The following is a 12,324-nucleotide window of genomic DNA, read 5'->3' on the forward strand; positions in this document are numbered from 1 at the left end:
CATGGGCCCCTCCCATAACCTCTGGTGCTCGGTCAAGAACCCTTCCCATCTGCTGCCCATTCCATACTTAGAACCTGTCTATAGCGACTTAACTCATCCACTAGGATGTTGAATTTACCTTGAATGAAGCATGTGACAATCCTGGTGTGATGCAATTGCCCACACCCAGAGGAGGAGATAGTTGGCTGCTTCGTAAAGGGAGAAGAAGTGAGTACCTCCCTGGTTCTTGAGGGACTTAATCTCAAGTCACACTTGGAAATTCGAGAGGATGTCTTACCCATTTTTAAAGTCAAAACCCTCGAGATAAGAGCAGTCGTCACTTCGTTGGCTCAGGCGTAACTTATCGCTATCCACGATCCTTTAACCTACTAATTGGAGGTGTAGATCAATGTTTGCTACTCATTATTTACGTGGTGTGCTGACAGTGTATGGAAACTGCAGTACCTTAGGTCCGTTATCCATGGTTGGCATGGTACTGGGGGACGAACAATAAGTGGTATTCCTTCTATTTCTCTATCTCCTTGCCTTAATACAGGGAAGTTTGGGGTACTGCGTACCTGGAGTACCCACCAGTCATTGTATTTAATGGATGGGTAGTGGTTATTTTATGTGATGTGTAACAGAGTTATCTGGTTGTTTTTGTGGTACTGTGCCCAGGGCAAGGGCATTTTATATCATAATGCTTTGGCAGATTTTGGAATACTCCTTCGCTGCAAAGCTCCCACTGAAATAGAGGCACTCCACGGCGTTACCGCCATGCCACTATGGGTTAAGATGAGCACCAACCAGAGGCAGTATCTTCCTGCTGTAGTGTTCTCACCAGGTAAGGTTACAACAAGCATTTCACCAATGCTAGCTACCTTTCTATTTCAAATTCATTTCCATTACTGAGTGTTTTTGAGTAGTATATGTCCATGTACCCCACCTCCTGTCATTTTGGGATTCAGCTATGCAATTGCTTGGTAAGTTACTTATATAAAAATGATATTTTTATAATAAAATAAAGTTTTATATATACTTACCAAGTAATTACATGATTGGAGCCCTCCCTCCTCCCCTTTCATGGACATAGGGCACAAACGAATTGAGCTCTTCAGCTTTGTTGTACCTATTCTTCCCCGAAAGTGGGTGGGGCTAGTTACCTACATCAAAACAATAGAAGGGCTACTGCGAATTTCAAAATTTAAGCTGCAGCAATAGCTAGAAACTAATAGCTATGTAATTATTTGGTAAGTATATATAAAACTTTATTTTGTTATAAAAATGTCATGTTTGTGAACAACTACACAAGTGTTGCAGCACCTTTGACAGATCTAGTGATGATGGAATGACCAAAAAAGTGGAATAAAAAGAAACCAAACAAAAGGCCTTTGAAGGACTGTGAGGATAGCTACATTAGATGAAGGACTAGGAGGCTTACTACTTCAAGAATTTGTGGGTGGTATAATTCAAGTTGCACATACAAGTAGGAAAGTCAAGAAGAACAAGAACAACTACTTTACCATCAAATATTATTTGCAGTAAAGAGATTCCATTTTAATTTTATTTGGCCCTAGGTCATGAGGTGAGCCATTGCACTTCAGGGCTACGTGTTTCGGGTCACAGCAGGCTAAATTTATGTAAAGATTATTTAAAATTATTCTGAAGTTGGAGTGTGTTGTCAAAGTAGGAATTTGAGATTATTATTTTTTTCATTTTGTATAGTTACCTAGAATTGTTTCCTGTTGCAGTTTTGAGAATAGATGAAATCTTTAATTTTCTATTATGTTCTAGAACCAAAATATATATTAATTTCATGCAGAAGTTCAATTTGTAGAAATGTTCGGTTATTAAAATATTAGTGAAATTTTATTGCTTTTATTGGCGTTTAACTACAATTTTCCTAAGGTTTAACATAATCTGTTAATTCAAGATATCTGCAGACTTCCTAAGTTGACGATGTTCATGTAACGTCTACTTGTGGTAATGCAGGTGTATACTAGAAGCATCGGGATCTGAGGGCACTGTGTATATTACCCAACGAGAGAGAGAGAGAGAGAGAGAGAGAGAGAGAGAGAGAATTCTGATATCCCTTTGCCAGTCTTCTTCCGTAGAAAGGAAGATAGTGTTTCAGTTCATAGGAATTTATTTTGGCGTTTGCTGAAAGTAAGGAGCTGCTCTAAGGAGAAAACCCCCTGCCAGGCCCACTCTGTGGGTTACAATCTGTGAAAGTTAAAAAAAACATTGTGCTTAATGTTGTGAATAGATTTTATATTTTTATCTTTTATAAAGTGTTTTAACACCATTTATGCAGCCATAGCCACTGCCAGCACAGAGACTCCTTTCATACATTGTGTGACACTGTCTCTATAAGCTTACCTTGTGTGGCACGATGGAAAATTCGTCTGGATTTTGTAAAGCCGATTTCAATAATCGCATTTCTTCAAATGCGATTATACCAGTAAACGTTCAGCCCACAGCTTAGACTTTGCTCTCCAGACACCTTATACCAAGAATTTAAATTGATTCATAAACAACTAATATATTAACCTTCAAGAATTGCTCAAGAATGTGTATCAGTTGTGTTTGCTGATGTTTTAAAAGTAAAGGGATTCATGTTAAATTTGTTTTCTTTTTGTTTTTGGTAGCAAATCTTCAAACTGCTGTGAAAGAAGAAGATGTTTTGAGCGATGGTGAAGTCACGAATACTCAGACAAATTTAACGACAAGCTTAGATCCTTCATCACCTGCTGTTACATCTCAAGTTATCCTAAATGGTGAGTTAATCCTATCCTATCATCATTGTCACTATCTTCCCCATGTTAATTTTGTATGTTTGTCTGAAACCTGTTCCTCTTGTTTATTTCTGGTATTTTTCTATTTAAAAAAATTGGTTTGATTTAAAATTATGTAAAAGTTTAAAATTAAAAATAACTTCATTTCCTCATTAAAGTTTTTTTTGTAGAAGTAAGGATTTCCATAAGGGTATGCATTTCATATTTTTTAATGCTTGGGTATGTTAGACCCCATATTATGCAGTATGCTAAAATGAAATATTACTCATCAGTGTTTAGGAAAATAGTAATACTATCAGTTTTTGTAATTTTGATTTGTTTTTGTATGATTTTTCCTAATATTTCCATTTTATAGATTTGATCATGTTATATTTTGTTAGTGTAAGATGAAGAGTGTATAAAACAATCAGTGGACTTTATGGGACTGAAACCAAATTTCTGGCGGGAATATTTGACAACTAGTTCACATGGTCTTCTCATCTTTCAAACTTGAAAACTAGGCGTATGTGAAGGCTTTGGGCAGTCTAAAAATATTGACTCTTTTATACTACATGAGGTGCTGGTCACTCCTGAATACTGAGACTCTTTGGAAATACATTAGTTTTACAAAAATTAACATATGGATGAGAAGTTTTGTGTCTGCCTAATGTGAAAGTTTGGATCCAATAGATATGAATACAGTATGCCATTTTCTGAGGATAGGACTCTCAGCATTCTGTCTGGCTTGCCTACCAAGATGAATGAGTCAAGTTTGATTTACTCTTGTGCCATTCTTTTCACGTTGGTTCCATTACTTGAAGGTATGTCAGGAAATGGGCGTTTTGCAGTCAACACTTACCAGTGCCATTGGTGGAGAATTGAGCTCTGTGAGAAGTCTGTGGTATCTTTTAAGAGTTTCAGGAAGAAAATCGCTTTTTTTTTTTTATTAACTTTGGATATTTTGTGTGTGGACTCTGGTACCCCTGGACAGCATGATTTAACCATAGCACAGATGATGGCCTGAAGCATAGATGAAGACGATATGGCACAGGCTAAAGCAGAGGGTTCAGCATCAGCCCCACATAAAGTCTAAATCAGAAAAGTTCTGGACTAAGTAGAAAGATTGAAATAGAAAAATTGATCAAAGAAAGCAGAAATAATGTAGGGCATATGAGCCAGAACCATATGATAAATTCATAAACTAAAACTTGAAGGTGATAGTAAAGATAGCGATAATTTTGTAATTCATAAAGAAGTGGTTTAATGTACAGGCAGAACACCAAAAAGTCATCGTTAGGTAAAGGAAATGTACTGATGAAAGTACAAACCCCAGTGCAAAGCAAAAAAACTGAAAACATGAAAATAAAAAGGGTCTCGTACAGCTTAAATATAGTTGAGGCGTATTTTATTTCATAAAACTCCTGAAGTTCTCAGAAAAAAACTTCCACAAGCATTTAAAGACCAAAATGTTACAGAAGTGAAGAGAATAATAAAAACAGAAAGTGAAGTGCTCTGTCCACCACTGGTATAAAATAAAAGTGAGCCCTTATATTCTATCTTTTTGGCAGTTTTCTGTTGCCAGATCTTTGGGCATGTAATTATATCTTGTCATTGGAAATCAAAAGGTGAACAACAAATTTGTAAGATGCAGGAATGGAGAATGTAACAACAGTCCAAGTGTGTCAACTGTGGAGGTGTAGTTGCTGACTCCAACAAAAACTGAAAGGTATCTACTCAAAAATATAAAAGCATGGCAGAAAAAAAAGTTGAAAAATTAGTTTCTTGGAAGCCTAAAATAAAGTGGCAAACAGCTTCATTCAGCTGGTGCATTATACGCAAATATTCTGAGGAGGAAAGAAAAGATACATAATTCATCAAATACTACTCAGAAAAGTAGCAAGACCCGTTGTTTTACCATCAAGTAGGGTCCAAAGTGTGAGAAAGGAAAACAGTAAAGTAGGATCAGATATGCTCTCTATCCCCTGAAGCTAGAATTTCAAATCCCCCTTATAACAGACAGGCTATCAGCAGATCCCTCAAGCCAATCTGGAGTCTCTGTGGTAGGTTAATGCTGGGTTTGTGAGAAGTAAATGTGTGAGCATAAATGTCTTTAAAATGCTCATGAAAAAGTATATAAATCATGCCAGTCTGAAGAATCTCAGTTGGGTCCTTTAGTTCCATCTGAAGGATCTCTATTATGTCCTTCAATCCTCTCTGAAGGATCTCAGCCCGATCCTGCATATTTATCAAAATCTGACCTGATACCCTTGGAGAGAGACAAGTGAGAAATTGAGCAACCTCCAAAAATGGAGGCTAATTCATATTCATTTACCTCATCTGACAGCTTGTGGAAAATCCAGGAGCCATCAAATAAAAATACCATAATCGCAGAGACTTTACAAGTTTCAGTGAAAAAACTTCAAGGTAAAACCTGAAAATGTCTTTCTAGCAGGCCTCCGGACAGGGAACTTCCCAGAAATAAAAATGATTGTATCAGTCTTGCATTGGAATTGTCAGGGAGTGAGGCCCAAATATGAAGAGTTAATAATTTATTAATGTCACCCATACTCATTTGTTAACATAAGTAACTTCGAAGCACACATTTCATGCTCAGACAGTGCTACTGAAATTCAAGATTTATTCACATCAAGGAAAAACTGATTTTGAGTGCTAAGTTATCAATGATTTCCATTGTGTCCTGGATGAGAAATATGATATCCCAAAACTAATGGAAACCTCTGATGTAGTTACCATAAATTCTCCAATTTTGCAATGGCATGTTGCATCATGCAAATGGCAGTCAAACTTCATAAAAGCCTCTGAATACCTCCAAAACTAAGATCAGCAATAGCTGATACCAGAGTGTTGAATACTAATGTAATAAAATTGTGGTCAAGGCAGATAATGATGTCGAGTAGCTTTGCTGACTAACTTCAAACCTCTTCTGATGGAAATATTTTTACAGTTACCCCTCATAGATCCTTCAGTGCCAAAAAGGGGTAATAGTCAAGAAAAACTTTTACAGTTTATATGAGGAAATTTTAAATAGATGCTCTTCTCATATTTAATAAGTTAAGAAACTATGTTGTAGCAACATCATCTTATTGGCCTTTTTTTCCACTTTGCTTGACTATGTAACTACAGTATTGGATGTCTATCCACCAAAGTTAAGAAATTCAAAAGTACACCTAGTCAGTTCCTCAAGTGTTATTAATATGATCCCACTAAATTCAAGTGCAAAAGCAAATCAAAATGCTGTGTGTCCAAAAGGGTATGACCTTGTTGGTCAGTGACCTGCTGAAGGGTTTTGTTTTCACTGAATAGTTGGCCATTCCCCAAATAACAAGATTTTCCAAATTGCAGAGAAAAGAGTGCTAATAAAAGGTCTAAATCAACACATGCCTCTATTATTAAAAGATTGAAAAATTCTTTCGTTTCTTTAGATTTGTCTCCACAGACTGAAAAAAACTCTTTCGTACCTTTAGATTTAGCTCCACAGACTACCCAGATTGTAAGGGAGGAGGATCTGTTTTACCTCTGTGGGAATATATAAAAGCAGTGTCTGAATGCATCAGAAGGACTCTCTCTCTCTCTCTATACATGTCTTTCCCTGTACATCTAAATTTGTCTCTTAAGAGTAGCTTTTATGCTGCAGCTGAACATGTGGGGCTCCATCTGAGATACGGATGGAGGATGACAATCATATCCCAAGGGAATTTAGTTGTTAAATTACTCCCAGCTGCCTTGGGGGATACCACAAGTAATAAAATCCAATCTAGCAGCTCAGAATCTGGTTCATCTCCGAAAAGAAAATTGAAAAGTTAGGAAGGTTTTATATTTCTCAAATAAGAAGTGGGTAAGACCTACCTTGCCTAAATGCTAAATCCCTTAAGGCATCAAATTCCTTTTCTATGCTTGCTGGATATTCAGCAGTTATTACAAACCCCATTTTTCAGCAATAACACAACCTTCAATTCCTGTACCTAAATCTCTCAAGATCAGAGACCCAAAACGTCTCAACTATAATTTTATCTTCCTCTCCCAGGGCTAGTATGTTTAGAAACAAATTCAAATGATGTTTCCAATTCAAGTGTGAAATTTTGCAATGGACTGTAAGGATCTTAGAGCTAAAGCAGAGTAACTCAAGATTATGCTTCAGGATCTTAATACTGTATGAAAAATTTTTTAAGCAATTTGTATTTTTCCTAACATTCAAACCTGAGGTCTTTACATATGGGATTAACTTTCAGCGAGCTGGAAAACCGGCCGTTAAACTTTCGCAAGGTGGTATGGTACTAGCTACTGATGGTAAGGGCAGATACACTGCCCACCAAATCAGTGCGCATTCAATTCTACGCAGTTTACCTTTTGGCTCAGGTAAGAGAATTAGGGGTGGTAAGAGGTGGGCCCTTTATGTAAAGACCTCAAGTTTGTATGTTAGGAAAAATACAAATTTCTTTTAAAATTTGTCATTTGTTCCTACACAAATACAAACCCTTGGTCTTTACATATAGGAGACTTACTTTTGGAGGGAGGATTCTGAGTAAGTCTCCTATATGTAAAGACCAAGGTAGTTTGGCTTACCTGGGTACTCTCTTCCTGGTCATGAAAGACCAAAGGAAGGAGACCATACCTCTGATCAATTGAACAAGAGAGGTGTTCAATTGCCAGACTTCTGGACACTTCAAATTGATGGAATGTAATATCCTTGATTCGAAAAGGTTTGAATGAACCCACAGTGTCAGAGACTATAAAGCTAAGAATAACCAACTGGTTTGTTCATAGTCAGTCAGTCTCTCTCTCCTTGCTAGAGAGAAGGAAGGATTTGCATCTACTAATCCAAATGGAGCTAGATTATAGATAGGATACTCAGTTATCTAGATCATCTGCTTGCATGCCTGTCCAGTACGTGACAGCTCGTTCAGTCCAGTACCACACACACACACACACCTTCCCCTTGAATCCAAACACTATAGGCAAGATGCAACCCGTCCCTCAAGGACCTATGGGCAGCGTCCCAAGGTAAAATGAGATGATTGTGATCTGCACGATTACATTCCATCCTAGTACTTGACCGACAGGTTATTCCTGAATGCAATGTACAGACCGATGCCCCTTGCCTCGAAAGGTCTGGCCTGAAACGTACTGATGTCCACCAGGAAGTTGCGGTGTACGTTCGTTTGATCATCTCACTAGTGAGAGAAATGGCAATTTGGGCATCGTTTCTCGGCCAGCTCGAAGCTAACGAACGAGTTATTGGCATTGGGCTGAAGGTCTACAGTAGAACCACAGGACCATAGAAGTGGAATGATCAATCTCACTGATCATCTTCAAAACATGTAGAACAGCGAAAGGCGTAAGCCTCCAGATGTAAATGGATACTAAAGATGTCTTGCTTGTTCAAGGGTGCATGAAGACAGAGCAGAACATAGCCAATTCAGTTGGTCGAGAAAAGGAGGACTATGATCAAACTTCTTCAGAGGTTGAACAAATTTCCGAAAGTCAAGGTGCCAATATCACCTGTCCCTATCTCCTCACTTTATCAATTGAACTGGTAGTAATTACATCCATCTTGCATGGGATGTGTCTGGTTGGCAACTGTACTGAATGTTCTGCTGTCTACTCGCAGGAACCTCGCTATTCGTGGATTTTTTTATTTTTTCGTGGGGCAATATTCTGTATTTTCACGTTATTTACTGTAATAACATTAAATAATAATATACAGTAATAATAATACTGCAGTACATAACAGTAATCGTTAAGTACAGCAATATTAGATAATAAGATTAAATAATAATAATGTGTAATATACACTGGGTATCTGTAATAATAATACGTAATAATTGCACAGAGAAGTATAAGAGTTACATCTCCTCTGAGGGCGCCTCTTCCCCTTCTTCAGGAGGCACTTCGTCAGGGGTTTCGGGAGGCACCACCTTGTTGAGGTAATTGAACATGTCCACAAAGGTGTTACAGTAGGGCTGCATCAGTTCATTAAGGCCATTGGGAAATTTTCTGGCTCTTTCCTCAAAATTATCCCATGCCTATACTGTATCATTGTCTGCACTGCCTGACTTTCTTAATAATTTTGTGCAGAACAAGAAATTCTTCAAAATCCTGGTCTGTAGGTGGGATAGAGAGTAGGTGAATGAAAGTGACAAATTTTTCTCTAGCAAGGGCCTTCACAAGCATTCTACCCTCTTCATATTCCTTCTTGATGAAGACAACAGCACTTAATGTCATGCCATAATGGGCTGCTATTTCTTCGTGATTTTTGCCCTCTCTTAACATAATAATCACGTGTACCTTCTCCTTGGGTCTCATGATCTTCCTCTGGCGCTTAGGCTCTTTGCCAGAAACCTTAGAAGCAGCAGGGCATTTAGTAGGCATCTTAGGGCACGATTCAAAAAGATAGACGAATCTGCACTGATACGTACATACACAACACACGACCTCTAGAAGCATACGCAGTGAACTGAGACATTGGCCAGAGATGCTGGTTCATTTGCACTACAGTATACATGTGTACATACAGGGTATTGTGCATAACAACATTGATATTCTGCATATACTGTAAATTTTATAGGTAGTATTTTGTTGAGTTGTAAGGTGATTTTGAAATAGTGTTTCAAGATGATACGTAGTACATAGAGCATATCTAAAATATGGGGGACCTGTGTAAACCCCCATATTTGCGGGGGATGTGTACCACACGCCCCCTTGCAAATAGCTAAAATCCACGAATACTTAAAACCCTTCAAAAAACACTTAGAACTGCTATTTTGATGGTTCAAACACAAAAAATACTGTAAAAATGCTTATACAGGTATAATCCTACTTATGATGGGGTTAGGTTGCAAATAACCCATCGTTTGTTGGAAAAAATGTATCTCGAATATAGCCTAGCCTACACTAGGGTATTCAGTACCATGTATACATATATGGTAGCCTAGCCTACAATATAAAATATACTCTATACATACATGGTGTGGTAATTATTAATATCGACTAATTCTGGAGGTTCATGCAGAGTGACTTATAATTCAATACAAAGAGATATTGAATAACAATGATAATTCAATACTAAGAGAAACTGAATGACAAACAAGAATTAACTTAGCCTACACTATGGTATATCGTATACATATACGGTAACCTAGCCTACATTATACTGTACACTATTTTCACATATTTTTATCGTATTATACAATCATCAACATAACGAATATGCATCTTTTCCATGGATCTTTTAAAAGGTTATGCTTTACTTCACGGTATCCAATAATATTGTGCATATTCATATATTGCTTTTGTATTATAAATTCGATCGTCGTGATCAATGTTTTGGTTTGGAAATCGATTATGCGGTAAGTTTATTTTGCCGTATTTTAACTCATTTCAGAGCACTTTTCTTGTTTCCAGATAGCGTAAATGAATCTCTAGATACTTTATTTATATGGGACAATGTTATTTTTCGTTATACGAAGTGTTTTAAAGTCAAAATATAACTTAAATACGTCTCGTTGTGAAATTAGTTATTATTTTCGTTAATAGATGACATTGGCCGTTTGGGGGCGTTTGTTTTGTGTAAAAAAAATCAAGATTCCATTCGCTGTTTTCACTTGATTTCATCGTAATACGAGCTTTACGTATTTATCGTTTATCGGCGTAAAAATAGCATTAATGTGTCCTTTCATGCCCAGTAGTTTTGATTAAAATACTTTTTCTCCAATTTTAATTCCGGTCGTTTCATTCATGTTGCCTATCGGGAATTTCCTTGACAGACGTCACTGTATTTTCGTTGTGTTCTTTCATGCCCAGTAAAGTTTCATCTGTGTTGCCGATGCACGATAATTTATATCATTAGCAGCGTGAATATTGTTTTCTTAGCTTCAGCTACAACTTAAAGCTTAAATTTAGCAGAATATTTCCTTGTCCATCTTTTATTCATAGCGAATAAGGGTATAATGTAAAAATATATCAGTCTTATTCTACTTAACGTCATTTGTATGATAAGTAAAGTAACTGTTTACTACCGTACGATGGTTGAAATACAAGCAAAATGGCTGTTACTATCCAATTCGGTCATAAGCAAAACAACAGTTTCTCGTTCGGTTGTTTATGGCTGTATGCATTTACACGAGTAAAACATCACCAACACTACTTTTATCATTCTCTTTTACTTTTTTTAACTAGAAGATGGTATAAAGAGATGGAGGAAGAGAAGTTGGTGTTGTAATTTGGTCTTTCTCGCTGCCTGATTGTATGTTGCTGCCTGTGCCTGCGCGAAATTTAAATATATTTTATAAATATTGTCATACTGGTATTAATTGCTTACCCCATCGCAAAATCGAATTATTGTAAGGCGAATTATCAACTTCAGCACTACTTGGGTACCTGAGTATTTTAACAGTTTTATCACAAAAAGTGCATTTAGTCATGAAAATTATATGAAAAAACAGTAATTAGCGAATATTTCTCAGTGAAAAATACTGCGAATGGGCGAATTTTCCGCGAATAGTGTATAAACAGTAAACCTCCCGTATTTGCGGTCTCATGATTCATGGACTCGCCTATTCGTGGATTTCTCTATGGAACATATATATGCATCATTTGCTGAAAATTTGCCCATTCATGGTGATTTTCACTGAGAAATATTCACTAATTACTGTATTTTCACCTTATTTTCATGACTAAATGCACCTTTTTTGTGATAAAACTATTAAAATACTCAGGTAATGCTAGAGTTGTGATAATTCGATTTTGCAATGGGGTAAGCAAGTAATACCGATACGACAATATTTATAAAATAATTTTCAATTTCGTGTGGGCGCAGGCAGCAGCATAATCAGGCAGTGAGAGAGACCAAATTACAATAGACAACTTTTTCTCCATCTCTTTATCCCATCTTCTAGTTAAAAAAGTAAAAAAGAATGATAAAAGTATTGTTAGTAATGTTATACTCTTGCGTAAATGCGTACAGCCATAAACAACCGAACGAGAAACTGTTGTTTTACTTGTAACCGAATCAGATAACAACAGCCGTTTACCTGGTATTTCAACCATTGTGCGGTAATAAACAATTACCGTAGGTTATAGCACAAATGACGTTAAGTAGAATAGGACATATATTTTTACATTATACCATTATTCGCTTTGGATAAAAGATCTTCAAGGAAATATACTGCTAAATTTAAGCTGCAAGTTGTAGCTGAATCTGAGAAAACAATGTTAAAGCTGCTAATGATTATACTGTAAATCATCGTGCATCGGCATCGTCAAGAATTTCCTCGACAGACGTCACTGTATTTTCGTTGTGCCAATAGACTGCACGATCAACCCACGATCTACGAAAATACAGTGACGTCAGTCGAGGAAATTCCCGACATTTTAGTGGTCCTTCAAACTGGATCAACCCAAGTGCTAGTCCCCCATGGGAGGTTAGGTGGGGCATGGTATTCAGAGTTTTAGTGGTAGGGCACTCACAGTTGCCAGCTCATTTGCTGGAGAATGAGGGGATATATATTTAAATTTATCGTAGGCCCGGAGGCCTGATAGCTTGCCTAGAATC

At 37.0% G+C, this 12,324-nt stretch overlaps 1 protein-coding gene across 12 annotated transcripts in view; it reads left to right on the plus strand.

Annotated features, from left to right (window-relative positions):
• LOC136851231 (cyclin-D-binding Myb-like transcription factor 1) overlaps nucleotides 1–12,324 on the plus strand; it is a 672,051-nt gene that overhangs the window by 620,769 nt on the left and 38,958 nt on the right. For all 12 annotated transcript variants that reach the window (XM_067125176.1, XM_067125181.1, XM_067125178.1 and 9 more), the window contains exon 14: nucleotides 2,628–2,756. In XM_067125176.1, coding sequence (XP_066981277.1) covers nucleotides 2,628–2,756 — 129 coding nt within the window. The remainder of the gene's footprint in view (nucleotides 1–2,627; nucleotides 2,757–12,324) is intronic.

This window comes from Macrobrachium rosenbergii, chromosome 23 (assembly GCF_040412425.1).
Source record: "Macrobrachium rosenbergii isolate ZJJX-2024 chromosome 23, ASM4041242v1, whole genome shotgun sequence".
Lineage (NCBI taxonomy): Eukaryota > Metazoa > Arthropoda > Malacostraca > Decapoda > Palaemonidae > Macrobrachium > Macrobrachium rosenbergii.